Consider the following 16,223-nt stretch of genomic DNA (forward strand, 5'->3'; position numbering starts at 1 on the left):
TCTCTTTTCTCTGTCTGGTGTGCTGGAGAGGGTTGGTTCGATGTGTGTTATGTGACAAAGGACCGCCCAACCCCGCCTCATAGAGAGAGAGAGAGAGAGAGAGGGAGGGGGAGAGAGAGAGAGCGCAGAGCATACAGCTTGGTTTGGAGTCTTTTCTCACACCAGCGTAACGATCATGATGTGTCCAAGAGACATTTCCCTGTTTGTGAAACGCTCAATAAGAGACGCTCAACTGTTGAACATGGCGTTGTTTCACAACGTGTCGCTGATGCAAGACCTCAGTCAGCGACCACCTGTAGGCAGACAATCACCAATTAAAAACAATCAATGGCAGCAATTAGTAAAGGTCAACTTTTTCATTTAAGTCAACATTATTATTATTATCACTATTATTATATCATCGTTATACACATTATAGGTCGTGCATTTACATCCGCTGCGTTGCACTGGCAAGTGTTCTGGCTTCAGATTCTCTCTATTCAGTAATATAGGTGTGCACCATTCATAACACTAACACACAAAATGAGATAAGTGTTACATCCAGGGTGTATTTCTTTTATTCTGTATTACTCAGGCAACATAGTCGTACAAACTGTGCTCCGCATTAAAGTTTCCATATGGTAAAGCATACTTTGCTTCCTATACAGCTATATGTTAATGATATACACATGGGCTGGTGGTAGGAGGGTAAAAAAAGGGGTTCCATAACATAAGCCAGTGTCTCTTTAAAAAAACTGAAGTTTCTTGTTGTATTCTGGAATGAGGTCAGACACGAGGCTCCTCATTGCACGCGCTGATTATTATTAGATTCCATTTTTGACCAATCAGCGGCGAGGGGGCGTGGGTTTAGCTCAAAGGCAGGGTAGTGACAGCGTCCCATTGGTGGATTTTTATCGCCGTTGTATGTCTGGGAAGGGATAAATACCAGCAAGTGGGGCCGGGACTGGAGGGCTGCTTGAAACTCGACTGCAAATTTGCAGATGGAAGGCGGACTGTGTAACTCTAGGTTCCTTTTTTTCCTCCACAGCATGCATGGCTTTTGTTTCTAGCAGAGGGGACAGAGCTGATGCAGAGAAAAGCACTTACCTTACACACTGTAGGCTACTTGGGAGCCCTTTGTAAGTGCCCGAGCGCACAGTGTGGCACTCAGTCTGCGCTCAGCAGCTGCATAGACTATGTTCAGTCACCACACGGCTGAATTGATTTTATAACACAGAAGGGAGAGACTGAGAGAGACAGATAACAGGGTACTCATTGGAGAGCGGGCTATACTGTCCGCGTTGTTATCATCTACAGAAACTGGAAATTAAACTTTTTTTTTTTTTTACACATCTAGCCTTTTAAGGCTACACTGGACTGAACTGTTCGAGCTTACTGCACATCTCAGGAGTGCATTTTTCCTTTGCGCTATTTTGACTCGGCTCAAACTGTGAAGAGGGGGAGAAAAGAGCTGAGTTTGCTTTAAAGTGAGTCGGAGGACCAAGGAGAGAGGGAGAGAGACAGAGCAAACTACACTGCTCTCCCTCTGTGTGTATAACTAGGCAGCATGGTGCAGAAAATGAGCCACACAGAGAGCACCGCCGAGGCGCTGTCCTTTTTCGCCGGAGATTCCAGCTCCGATTCCGGGGCGTGCATGGATCTGGACCCGGCCGCCTCGCCTCTCTCCCCGGCTTCTTCGACCGCCGGGGACAAGCTGGGAGAGAACCCGGCATGGTGTAAAACACCCAGCGGCCACATCAAGAGACCCATGAACGCGTTCATGGTGTGGTCGCAGATCGAGAGGAGGAAGATCATGGAGCAGTCCCCCGACATGCACAACGCAGAGATCTCCAAGAGGCTGGGGAAGCGGTGGAAGCTTCTCAGAGACAGCGACAAGATCCCCTTCATCAGAGAGGCGGAGCGGCTCAGGCTCAAGCACATGGCGGACTACCCCGACTACAAGTACCGGCCGAGGAAGAAGGTGAAATCAAGCGCCTCCAAGCCTGGCAGTAACGGGGACAAGGGAGAGAAACTCAACAATAGCTCAAACAACACCAGCACTAAGACATCCTCATCTTCCAGGAAGAATGGATCCAAATCACCCAGCAGCAGCAAACTCCACAAATCACTTTTCGGGAGCAGCAGCAGTAGCACCAAAGCATCACCGTTTGCCTCTGAGCACACATCAGAGCACCACCACAACTCCCTCTACAAGTCGAAGTCTGTCTCCTCGGCAGCCAAGCAGATACCGGACGGCAAGAAGCCCAAGCGGGTGTACGTCTTCGGGAGCAGCGGGGCCAACTTGAGCGTCAGCCCCCCGTCCTCCGTTGTGGTCCCGGCCAGCCCGACGCTCAGCAGCTCGGCGGACTCCAGCGACCCGCTCAGCCTGTACGAGGACGCGGCCAGCGGCAGGGAGGAGGGGGCCGACTCCCCCGTCAGCAGCGGCAGCCTGGGCGGGTCTTCGGAGCGCAACGGCGGGCACACATACAGCAGTCGGCGGGCTTCCTCGCCGACCCCCTCCGGCTCCCACTCCTCCGCCTCGTCCCACTCGTCCGCCTCCTCTTCCTCGGAGGATGAAGAGTTCGAGGACGACTTGCTCGACATTAACCCGAGCCCCAGCTTTGACAGCATGTCGATGGGCAGCTTTGGCTCGTCGGTGCTGGACCGGGACTTGGATTTGAACTTTGAGTCCGGCTCCGGTGGCTCCCACTTCGAGTTCCCCGACTACTGCACGCCCGAAGTCAGCGAAATGATCTCCGGGGACTGGCTGGAGTCCACCATCTCCAACTTGGTGTTCACATACTGAGTGAGCAAAATGCAACAAAAAAAAAAAGAAAACACGAGAGGTAATGTCCTGCGAGCTAAAATACGACCACAAACAGAAACGGCAGTTCCTGGTAGAGTGGGCGTAATAGTTTGTGTTATAACTAGCCTACAACAGACTAGTAAAAACCCACTGAAACTAGTCCCGTCTCGTCCAAATAGGCAAGAGCTGCAAATCCCTGGGAAGCCAAACTTTAAAGCGAATGACTCGCTTTGTGTGCTTTTCTGTGGACGCGTGGACTGGGGACTTGCTTCAACCACAAAAGTGGAGTGCAAACACGAGAAGGGGGAGAAAATGATGGACTGGCTCGGTTTCCTGACGGTGAAACGCTCGGTCCCGAACTGTTTTTGAACTAAACAACTTAACTGTGATTGATTTGCACGTTACGCGGTCCGCCGTTCACTTAATCAATGTTGTTGCTGATTAAAAAAAAAAAAGAAAAAAGAAAAGGGACATTTCACAACTTTTTACCAACCGCCAAGTGAACTTCACCACTGAAAAGGTACAGAAACAGGACTGTCGTGCAGACATTTTTTTTATTGTGGTGTGTCACCGAGAGGGATTTTTAATGGAACCGAGGTGGGTTGATGTTTTTTAAAAGTCGAATATTTTTCTCAAAAAGCAAAAAAACCATGTTAGCATGATAGCCTACTTTGTTCCTATCTTGTGCTGAGATTTTCCGTGAGACTGTCGAGCAGTTTAAAACTAGTATTAGGGTTATTTAAATGGATAGGTGGCGCTCGCTTTCGGTTCTTCTCTTTAAAAAAAAAAAAAAAAAAAAAAAGACATTGAAATAATCACCAGCTGTTGTAATTTTTCGAACTTCAGGATTCAAACGCAACTTCAAATCTGTGCTGAACTTTATACACGTGTTCTCTACTATTCAGGACCAAAATTCTTTGATTTCAGATGATAGCTATAGAGAAATCCTCACAGATTTTTTGTTTTTTCATCCTCTGAACTTTGTTTTGTACATGTATTCAGATGCCATTTTATATGGGATGTTGTATTTATATACTGGGCCAAGCATTTTCGACTTGATCATTTTTTTTATTTCTTGTATACATGATCTAGTCCTGTTTTTGTTTTGTTTTTCTTACACGGTTGTTTGTCAGTATGTCTGTCTGTCACATTTCCTTCTCAGGCGAAGGGCTAGAGTTTTCAAAACGCAACTTTTGATTTCATTTTATATTTAAATGGACACACTTTTTGGACACTTAAAAGAGAGGAAACAGTTTGATTATTTTCTCAGTGTATTTTTGTACAAATCTATATAGAAATTGGGGGAGTCAACAATCGGTTTGTGTAGTAGCCTGCTAACACAGCTGTATTGGATTTCCTAATGTTAATACCCCGGCAGGCTGGTTTTCATGCTGCCTTCAAGTGGTCATGGTAAGCTCGTACTTATGATTTTGTATCGCCTGTTCAGATGCTTTTGTAGAGACAGCCAGCAAAATAGACCTTCTATCACTGTGGTGCCTATTGTTTGTTTTCAGAAATTAAAGGCACCAAGGTATTTTTTACTTACGTGACCCGACCACAGGAGATCATATTAATCAGGTGTGTTATTGGTGTTTTAATTCACAAATTTGGCAAACTTTCTGTAACTTTTACCAGCACATACTGACAAGACTTCTTTGATGTCCAATTTCGAACATCCATAATTGTCAGTACAGGCATTGACATACTTAACCACGCAGTTAAAGGATGCAATTACGATTTTTCCGACAGCACTTGAAAGCAGCACCAGCCTTTGTATCTGCCTACCTTCTACGTTTACAGTGCCAGTCTGCAGGCTCCTTAAAGATACAAGAATGCATTATTTCTAGAGGCTATTCCTGTGGACCATGTGGGTTTAACAGCATCACTATCTTAAGCAGCCACTTGGGTTTTTTTTTTGCATTTCCCTTCAGATAACTTGCCTATGACAACAAATGAGGAGATTGTAGCTTTACATTTGACATATTTCTTGATGTTTTCATTAATTGATGTCACATTTGCCAATCAACCTCCTGATTGAACAGGCTATCAATACAGCAAGCAAACAACAAGGATGATAACATCAAGCATATTCAAATTTCTGACTTGAGTTCCGCAACACCTACTTGTTCTGCGTTTCTCATTGTATTTGAATATATAATCTTTTGTACTTGTCGGCTAACTATTAGCTAATAATTGTTTTAGTATCTTTATGGCATGGTGAATAGCATTTGTATTTCAGATTCAGGTTATTAGCTGTTGTGTTTTTCAGAAAAAGAAAAGAAAAAATGAGGAAAAACGATGAAACGTGAACTCGATCTTTGTATATTTGACTGTATCATAAAGCAAAAAGATTGTGTGTTTATGTACGTTGTTGCTATCGAGGACAGGCACTGTCTAGAACTGCTATCTTTTACACATCCTTACTTACATTTAAGGTGGTCAGTTCAGGACTTTTTTTTATATATATATGAAAGCATTTTTAAATATATTGACTTTATTTTTCATCCATCCTGTGCAATATGCTGTGTAGAATTATCATTTATTGTCTCTAATCATGCCATAAACAAAGGAACCACCCTTTTTTTGAGACTCAGAGAAAGGGGGGAACTCATGCCAGCTAAATTGTGTCCATTCACTGCCTGTCAGATTGTTGATATAAACTTGTGTACAGAACTTTTTCAAGGAAGGAAATAAATATCAGCTGGAACTGAAACTCTACAACTCTTTCTTGATTATTTGTATCTCTCTTTGACTCTTCCAAGAAGATATAAAAGGATATAATTCAAAGCAAGAGCACCCAGGCCTATCAAAGCTATTAACTTACCACAGCACCTGCCTTTTTTTAAAACTTTACTATATGGATTAGTTGTAATAAAGTGGTTACCATGGGCGGAGAGATATTGCATCTGAGAAATCCAAAATTGTTTGACAACATACTGCATCCTGAACAATAACCACCTACTTCTTTAGAGTGAAGCAAGCATTATTGTTGAGACTGCAGTGTTAAAAGAAAATGAAAAGTTCACTTTTGTTTATTTAAATGTCATTTTGCAAACCCCTCCATCAATGGAAAAAGGGACTATGTTTCTCAAAGTTTCACATTAATTGAGAAGCTATTGTCCATGTCTGCACATCCGTCTTAAGACTGTTTTGTACACATCAATGTTTTCGACATTGAGTGTGAATGGCCCACAGATGGTCCACCAAGCTTTTGGAAAGCTCACAAAAAAGCACACACACGCATACAGCACTTTTATTCCCAGTTACACTACAATAGGCAGGACTGACTTTCAGAGTTTTATAGCAGGCTCCCCCCTCTATAGACTTAGGATGCATGGTCTTGATTCTGTAAAGCCTTTGGGAAGCTTACAACCGCACCCCGGAGGCAAGAAATATAGCATTTATATAGACTCAGACGGAGCAAATCAATACGATTATTTTAACCCTATCGTGACACATTCGATAGGTTTTCATCTTAAGCCCCCATAAGGCTTAAATCTATATCATGCATTCAAAATTAATCTTAGGGATTGTTGATCTGAGACCTGGATGTCCCATACTGACGATTATATGGCCATAACACATGACATAGTTTAGGGCTGTACACAAATTGCAATCCCAACAACACTGAGGCACATTCATTAACCCGTACCTCAGGTTATCTTTTGGTTTGAGGATATGTATCTTCAAAAATACCAAACAAATGACCAAATTATTAATAACATTACCTTCACATGAATCTTTATAAGTGTACGACATATGACTAACAATGGATGCATGGACAGATAGAGGTTTCCTCCTTGATATTTTACAAAAAGATTACAGTTTAAAAGATGATACATTACATACACCTGCAGATATAGATGTGCACTGCCTGCATCCTTTGTCACATCATCCTCTGGATAGTCAATACACATCGACTCATCTTAAGCCTAGAACCCAACATGAAAGGCTAACCCATCCTGACCAGATGGAGCTTCAGAGGAGAAGGCTACTATTAACACATCTGTACATTATACAGGTAGTCTATCCATCCACCTAGCGGACACATTAAACAGACTATGACGTCATGAAGGTGAGCAGTTTTGCCACCATCCCATCACCTACAGCACCGTTCCATTACTAACGTTGCCTGCTTAGGTTTGTCCAATTGCCTAAAATGTATTCCTGCAGAAAAATAAAATGTTGCTCATTTACAACATTAATAAAATCTGAACACATACCAGGGTCACTTTAATTGGCCAAATGATAAGGAATAGCTGTAATAAAGGGCTGTTTATTGGAGGAAACACAATTATCAGTTTAAAAGGTAAATCGTCTTGGGCTTCATCCCAGGAAAACTGATTCTATTTTATTCCAGCCCGTTGTGCTGTATGCTGGCTGTCTGGTGTTCAGACAGTCATGATTTCCCTTCCCCCTCTCCCAGACAGACCCTTATCATAGGGGGAAGGGCTGGTTTAGCAGCAGTCAGCCAAGGGCCCTCCAGCATAGCTGACGAGCATGTCTGTCTGTCTACGGTATGTGTGTGTCTCTCTGTGTGTGTGTGTGTGTGTGTGTGTGTGTGCGTGTGGTTGAAATTCTATGCATACAATTGAACCACATGAAATGGGTATCCCTGTAGTAGGACCAGGCACTGTATGTCTACCTCACACAGATAGATCCTTTTTCTTATTGTTGTATTAAACAACAAGTACCATGTACCAATGTAGCATCAAGGAATCTTCAGCATGCAGTTTGAACCTCGCAGTACATACAGTACTTGTTATGTGGGACTTCCTTGAAGCAATGCTTTTTAGCAACATTTTATTAGATTATATTGCACAATAGCTTAATTAGGTGTGTGAAATTACAGGTGCCATAGCTGTTACTGTATTTGACTATGTGCCATTATGTGTGGCATAAACACCAGCGGTTGTTTCAGTTCATAGAGCTATGCGTTTTCTAATGTTGTAATTGGATGCCAAATTAAATTAAGACAGCAAGACTTTAAGCTTGTGCTTTCATAAAAAAAAGTGCTATATTATGTAATGTATGTAACAAGCCAGTATCATTTAAATAAGCACCCTTGTGCATTCCAGATTAGTTTAATAATTGCTTGTGTGTTATGAGTAGGTAAGTAACACGACGTTTAGTATGTATTTCATAAAAAATGCATTATCAGGTTAAAATCAGCATATACAATATTATGCACAGGACCTAGCCTCACGTCATGAGTTCTGATTTCCCGGTAACAGGAAGACAGGAGAGGAGATAAGTCCAAGAAATAAAACATGTCTGTATGTTATACAGTACGTTCAACATTTAGCTGTGTGCAAGAAGGAGCCATGCTTGCAGTTGCAGAGGAAATACAGTAAGTGCGCACTTGTGCATTAATCCATAAGTGATTTTATGAAGCTGCTACAACTAAGCCGTTGCAACATCACACCAGTATGCAGATTTAAGCATTTATTCCGAGCTTAATTGGCTGTGTGTAACCACTGATTTGACAAAGAATGTAAACACTGTTTATATTGCTTTATTTTTTTTTAACATCCTGATGATAAATATGTATCATTCAAGGAGATAATATCTTCAGTGTGTGGGGGAATCTTACAAATGTTTCTAAAAGCCCCAGCACTTGCCTGTGTGTGTGTGTGTGTGTGTGTTAAACTCCTCTAAGCTGTATGTAGCCTGCTCAGTGTGCAGTCTCATGCCTGGCTCAGCTGACTCCGCAGTGGGAGATATGCAGGCAGCAGCCAGGGCAGAGCAGAGCGGAGCAGAACGGCCTGACTACTGGAGTCAGTGGCCCAGTAAAACCACAGCAGGGAGGATAAGAGCTCCGCCGGAGGGGGGGTGAGAGAGGCATGACTGTATCTCTATGTCTGCCTGTCTGTGTAGGTAGCTGATCTACGCTCAGCCCAGAGGGGCTGGATGGTGGAGTGGATTAGGTGATGGTAGGGGTTTGACTATTACTCCCCTCTGTTTTATGCTTTAAAATATATATATATATATTTAGTTGTTTTGTACTGCATAACACCACGTGTTGAGTGTTTCTCTTGTTTTCAATTCACACATCAGTTGCATTCCTTTTTATTATTTATTTCCATCTGTCTGGCGTATGAACGGAGGACACAGCGGTGGTGTTTGTTCTCTTTAGTTTTCTCGTCTCCACCTGACTGGCTCTGTCAATCTACCTGAGATGTTCCCGTAGGCTCGCATTCACTTGCAAACGGAAACCTCACCCAAACTGGAACTCACAGAGAAGTTTCTGTTTGTTTGTCTGTTTTTTCGTTTTGTTTTATTTTTCAAGACCCAGCCGGTTGTCGGTGAGAGTGGTTCCTGTGTGCCTTTCTGTGTTTCTGCCAAGAGATGAAAGAACCCGTCCGTCTGTTGGAAGCGTGTGCAGTATAACAGGCAGGACCACATTTTGTCTGTGTGTGTGTGTCTAGTGACTGTTATTATCATGTTATTATGTATTTGCATGCCTGTTGTGTGTCTGGTTGATTTATTTCTTAGACTTGTCAGCTGGCAGTGGGGAGACACAGTTATGACTTCCTCTTCTCTCTCCCCTGGCTCCCCTCCTAACAAACACGGGCAAAACGCCACCACCACCGCCACCACTGACTCCATCACCAACAGCATCCTCTGTTACTTTTCTCATTTTGTGTTTCTATATACCTGGGAATGATCTTGCTTGAACGTAATCCACAGGGCTTTGTCTAAAAGAGAAAACACTGATGCATATGGAAGAAGTTTGACCACATGTGTGAAAAAACCTAAAGATTCCTACCTGGTGTCCTTAGTTTAACCAAACATTAGGATGTAATCAAGTTTGCCTTTGTAATTAGCATTAGGTGTTCATAATAGACTGGACTGATAATAATCCAAGTCTAGTTTATAAAACGACCACATTTGCATGCATATGGAATTAAACAATGAATCCTGTTATATAATTAAATAAGGGGTGTACAATTAAGTAATTTGATAATGATATTTTGATGACATGTAAAATAAATAAAAGGTATTGAATCAACAAGATGAATGAAACATTTGCACTCTGTGCATTAAATAACAACAAGACCTTTTTTGTTTGTTTGTCTCTTTCTTTGTTCCCCTGCTGCTGCCCAGACACAATGTTTCAGGCGGTGGATCCAGGAAAGTTTTTGTCAGTCAGTCTTGCTATGTGTAGGCTACACTTGACACTGAGAAAACAGACAGGAAACGTAAGAAATGATGAAGCAGAGTGTCACTGATTTACGTGTTACTTTAATTAAGTGGACACTAAATGAAGAGAGTGAGAGAAAGAGAGTTCTCAAACTGGGGAAACCTGCAGGATGCTATGAGTACACAATGTAAAAATAATGAATTAAATAAAATGAATTAAATAAAGATAAATATATATTTCTATATTTCATGGCAGAGAGACAGATACTTGACTGACTTAAAAAAATAAATTTAGTCAACTGATCAAGTGAAGTTGGTGGGTTTAAAAAAAAAAAAAAAATCTAATCTGACACCAAACAATTAACCACCGTGCTTGTTGTTGGTAATAAGACATATCCACCGGCCGTCTACACTGTTTTGTGCATACAGTTGTTTGACTTTGAGAGGGCGGGACTCTTTGGAGAGCGAAATGAACTAGGCGCGGCCAAAAGGAGCCCCATCCATCTATCACACGTGTAGACAAAGGGGGACTCCACAACACAAAGCTAGATGTGCCCTCTCAAACTTTTTCCACGACGCATGGACAGGCGCGCAGAACAAAACGCCTCCAGGTGAGTCTCCTTTTGCCTTCACTTGCACCCGCGGTGTGATTTTCGAATTTATTTCCAGTTAAAAGTTGCTGATGTAGTTGGTGCGTCAGCGCGCAAACTTGAGCACAAAGCAGGAGAGAGAGGGAGAGAGACACAGAGAATCAGGGGCAGCGGGGAGAGAGAGCGCGAGAGGAGCGGTCCCCTTTTCCTTTGTCTGATGCGGGGCGCTTTGAGGAGAGAACTTGAGGGGATGCTCAGGCACGCATCTTCAAACGCTCACTAATACTCAATATATATAATAGTTAGAATGTATTGTCAGTGAGCCTTAGCGGAGGTGAGATGGGGTTTGTGCTGCTGCCGTATTTGTGTCTCTTGGGGATGTTGCGACGCAGAAGACAAAGCAACTGCCTGTCAGAAGTTTGCGGAGAAAAGGACATTTTACGCACGCTGGAAAACTGACAAAGTGACAAGTATTAGTTCATAAATAGTTTGTAGCTAGTTTCCCCCCACCCTGCAGTAGTTTTATGACAGTGGTGTTCGTGGTCTTGCGAAGTTGCCAGTGCACTGAGGGAATTCAGAACAATGCCATCAGGTGTAAAGTCTCTAAGAAACAAAAGTGACAGAATTAAACCTGTTGCACGAATAAGGAACATGTTTGGAGGTAAAAAGATGAACACAAAGTAGATTCGTCTCAAAAATCACTAAGCAACTTGTTATAGTTGATTAGAAGCAGCGCAACAGGTATAAGTCGCTGCAGCTTCTTTGTTACAGTAAAGGCTCCTTTGTTCTCGGTCCATACAAAGTAAACCAGCAGAAAGGAGCGCAAATCCACAAGGAAGCAACTTTTTTGAAGCGCTTGAAATGATTTTCACAAGATAACAAATATTTTGAATTTAGTTTTTTAACCTCCAACGTGTAGAATAAGCTTGTGTTTTCCTTTTTATTTTAAATATATAAAACTCGCTGGTGCACGTATAAATAGGCCTAGTTACTAACTACGGAAGCTTTATTTGAAACTTTCATCTTGCTTTTTTATTAGGTGTCTAAAACACAACAGATGTCGTTTACATGATTTTTTATTAAGTTTCTTCATCATGTGAAGGTGTGGCCAAACAACTTGTTTGACTTTGCTGCATTCCATAGTAGCCCTACCCTAACTTTTTATTAGGCAACATAAGACAATTTGCACTTACAGGAATAATTTGTTATATGAAACAAAATTAGTTTAGCGTTCTGTACAACATTTGGTTTTGGATATGTTTGTTTTTCCAACTTTTTCCAGCTCATACCAACTATTACACAGCACAGCCTGACACACCTTTGTTACTTGGTTCAACATAATTTAACAAAGAATGTATCACTTCATTTTCTTTTTTTTTTCTCATACCAGTTTTAAGAAATGAGCAAATGTGTTGTACTTATATGCTTTCAATTTTTTTTCTTGATTCCTCTGGGATCTGTCCTTAGGTGGATTTTAACACCAGATTAACCAGCAAAGCGTTTTTCTCCAGTTGGAGGTTAAGGAAAAATATGTGGAAATCACATGGAAGATGTACGGAGTCACCTATCAAGCGGCTTTTAAGACGCAGAGGAGGATTAAGAGACTGTGCAGTTTTCTTTTGGAGAAGGTGAAGACTCATCTCATAAGGATTTAAACCTCAGGAGCAGCAGTGCCAGGCGGGATGCATTTTAGGCACGCTTGGAAATCTGAAACTCATGGAGACACTTTAAGGATTATAAAACATGTGTAGTGTGTCTCTCCACAAGACAGCATCCCAGCCCAAAGTCACTGGGAGAACAGGATATTGCATCTAGGATCCTCCTCGGCCCTCCGCATGGTAGGTGATATTACTTTGTTTTGGGATGTAGCACTTGTTCAACCCCTTGTTTGTAGGGCTGCCTTGCTCAGTTGGAAACAAACACCAGCAAACCTCCCAAACACACACAGAACACCAACATTTATTCCCCGATTTCAGTAGAATTTTGGTAGAGGCTGAATTGCCCCAATATGTGAATATGTTTGGTACCCTTGTCATATTTTATATGGGAAAGTTGATTTAAGTGCAAGTGAAAATCAGGATAAATTTGATTTAAAAAAATGCTCTGGAACATTCCTAAACAACCGTCATATTATATCATTCCAGTCACTAGCCATTGTTTGCCAGATATTGAGTCCATATAAGCAGTTTGGACAACAATCAGGATAAAAATATAAATGTTTGTACCACAGGGTTTTGTAAATGGAAGCCATAATTGGACGGGTTGACTTTTCACACTTGCCGTATACAGAGACACATTAGCCCTAAAGCACCTCATGAACACTATTTACTGCACGCTATAGTGTAATTATTAGATAATTGAATGTTGACAGTTAATGATAGATCATATGCATATTTCTCACCACTACTACATTGACCTCTGTTCATAATTTGACAAGATTGCATACATTCTCCTGACTGATACAACATCGTATGCAATTTCATTGTGTTTACAGTTTCTGTTTCAGCAGACTTGATTTACCCAGTGCGGTCTGTTTGGCTTAACTAATTTGTTCACAATCACTCCTCCTGTGTCACATGACATCTGATGGGTGGTACAGTTGTAGCTTGTCCAGTTGACCCCAGTCAAGAGACATGTTAGCTCAAAGTCCTTTAGTTCACTGAGGGGACGGCACCAGGGAGAATGATCTGTAGAGTGAAGAAGTTTGTATTTGTGCCCGTTTTTATGAAGCAGTTCATTTAGGCAAACCTGTTAAATCTTGGAACGCAGTCATGAGAGATGCAGGCAGCCCTTTTAACCTGTGCTTGAACAATATGTGGGTGTGAGGGCAAGAGAGAGAGAGAGCAAGAGCAAGACTTACTAATCAATGATGTCATTAAGAGCCAATGAGAGCGCACAGTGGTACTTGTCGGCAACCAAGCTCCGCCTCTGGCCTCTGTGCATGGCAGCCCACATGGTCCTGCAGCATCACATTGTCGCCATGCTGCAGAGAGAGGCAGCGATACAGAGATGTTGCCCTTGGCTGTGTGTTCTGATGTTACAAGAAACATGTTCGCTCAAAAAATAGCTTGTTTATCACTAGAAGCATATGCAAGGAACAACCTGAGGGGTGAAGAGGCATTTTTTTGTTTACGTTAATGATTAGCCAAAAAATACATTAGCCCTGGAAACATTAGATTTGAACGAGAACTAGGAAACAACATCCAGACTGATGAAGTTAAATTATTTAAGTGGTAAGCTCAGCCAACTGATATTCTCTCTTTTTATGCCCCAGTAAATGAATGAAAGTGTTTATAGGCTCAATTATAGAAAATTGATGATAAAAGATTACCTGAATTCAGCCCGAAACATCGGATTCATAGGGAAAAGAACTTAAGGGTACCCGACAGTATCGGTGTTAGCTTAATGTCAATTTACCTGCACTTGTGAACAGGAGCGTTTTAAGATTCAGGGAAAACGGCTTCCTGCTGCTCTTTTGGAACAGGCTCAGGTCGCAGTCTGTAAATGACTGGATCAGTGCGAATGTGGGTCATTAAACACTGTGACACACAGGTGGGACAGATGTAGGTCAGTGGCAGAGTATGGGGGCTGATGAGTCATGCAAACAATCAAGATTAGGGCCAGAGGATGTAAGAGAGAGAGAGAAAGGGATGCTCAGTTGTTGACATGTGGCAAGAGAGTTTATGCAGTGCATTTCATGTCGAAATCACGCTTTGTGTAAGAATAATATACTGTATGCTCTCGTTTAACGTGTAAATGCTCTGTAAATTAAGTCTTCTTATAACATTTGGAGCTCTACAACCATTCCGCCCTACTATTTCGCCTACCAATTCTGCTGTGGATTACAAGTGTGCAGATTCAGTCCAGTACCCAGTTAATGAACTTGTGGGTAAAACAGACTCATCAGGTTTAGCATAACTAATCATTGTGACAGGCCCAGCACTGAGCTCTTAATAGGCATTGCACGGTATGGTTTCAGCTACAATACAGTATGCTCCACTGTGTGTCGCTTAATTACATTGCTTATCTGTAATGCTATTATCAAGTACAGTGCAGTTTTCATAACATTTGCCATTTGGTGGACGCTTTATGAGAGAATGCATTTATTTTTTGCACGGACGTCCCAGTGAGAGTTGAGCTTCTAAACCTAATCCATTGAGTTACATGGGACAACATTTGCACAGCAATCTGTGGCATCTTCCAGCTCTGAAGACTCAATATCCCTATAAGCTGGAATGCTCATTAAAATGGGCAATGGTTTCACACCATCTCTGCCTCTGCAGCATATGCACAACTGAATCTGCACCATAATCTCTCATCCCATCTGTATTTGCTATGACATTAATATTAAGTACTTCATTTTCTGGTGAAGTCTGATTAGGACCACAAAGCAGTATTACTGTGTTGGAGCAAAGAAGTACATTGACACCAACCCAGTCATCAACGCATTCTAGTCTACGTTATTCTTTTCTAGTTATATTTCTGTAATGCATGAGATGTCCGTGAGCTGGCCTGATGTTATGCAAAGTGCATTAGACTAGAATAGGACTGCAACATTAGGCCTAGAATAACCAATCACTACCGTAAGCTTAATTCTCTCAGACATCCTGTGGTCAGCCTCAGGAAAGCTATCACGTTTAGTTTTACCACTCATTGCATATAGCTTGTGGGCATTACATTAAATCACTACAATACATGTATGCGTACACTGGTTCGATTTTCTGCTTCATCAAACAACAAAATTACAACTATTACCAGTTCAGGCCCGATCTGTTTTTGCAGCATTTGATACACATGAAACACTGTTGACCCATGACTGTACGTATTTACATTATGCTTTATTGAATTCATACTATTTTTGCACTCCGACATATGATGTTTGATGCTCCAATACAAGCACTGATGCATGGATCATCAAAGTGGAACAGCCGCGCTAACACGATTTGTATTTGTTATGTATGTGACAAAAAAATAGATTGAATTGATAAAGATGAGTAACCCCAAAACGGCTTTAATAATAATTTCATCTAATTTTCCTCACCAGCTCAATCTGTGTTGATGCTCCCTTTGTGCATATACCATTGACTCATACAGGACACTTCCATTTGGGTACAGTACAGTAAATTACAGTGCAGTAAAACATTAGGCCCACCATCGCTAATCGTGACGACAGTCCTAATTCTCCAAGCTACAGGCACTCTGTGGTCATCCTGTTGCAAACTATCAGAGCTTAGTTTTAGCACTCTGTGCCTGTAGCCGCGAGATAAGTTAACGGGCTCTGCTGGCATGCTAATACATACCCGCACTGGGGGGGGGGGGGGGGGGGGACAGGAATAAATTATTTCTTTATGACTGCGCACAAGGCAGAGCGTTTGAAGGAGGGGAGGAAGAGATAGAGAGGGAACATAGGGACATGAAGCAAGGAAAAAGAGAGATGGGGTGAATGATGGGCGGCAAAGAAAGGAGGGAGAGAGAGAAAGCCAGAGAGGAGCATTGAGACGGAATGAGAGGGATAGGTTGAAAGAGAGAGGAAAAGGATAAGATAAGAATAAGACATATAGTCAGCTTTATAGTGCTCTTTATGTGTCCCTCTCCAGTTTATAGTAATTCTCTCACCATGACGAAGTGGGGTAGTCATTTTATGTCTGACTGTGACTGAGTTGACAGAAAGCATAGTCCTCCAGAGCTTCCTTATTCTTTACAGC

At 42.0% G+C, this 16,223-nt stretch overlaps 1 protein-coding gene across 1 annotated transcript; it reads left to right on the forward strand.

Moving 5' to 3' along the window:
• Window positions 1–923: 923 nt before the first annotated feature.
• Window positions 924–5,484, forward strand: sox4b (SRY-box transcription factor 4b). Its single transcript, XM_079164034.1, has one exon. It carries the CDS (start codon window positions 1,547–1,549, stop codon window positions 2,783–2,785), a length of 1,239 nt encoding a protein of 412 aa, XP_079020160.1. The 5' UTR covers window positions 924–1,546; the 3' UTR covers window positions 2,786–5,484.
• Window positions 5,485–16,223: the final 10,739 nt, after the last annotated feature.

The sequence above is a fragment of the Pholis gunnellus genome (assembly GCF_910591455.1).
Source record: "Pholis gunnellus genome assembly, chromosome: 8".
Lineage (NCBI taxonomy): Eukaryota > Metazoa > Chordata > Actinopteri > Perciformes > Pholidae > Pholis > Pholis gunnellus.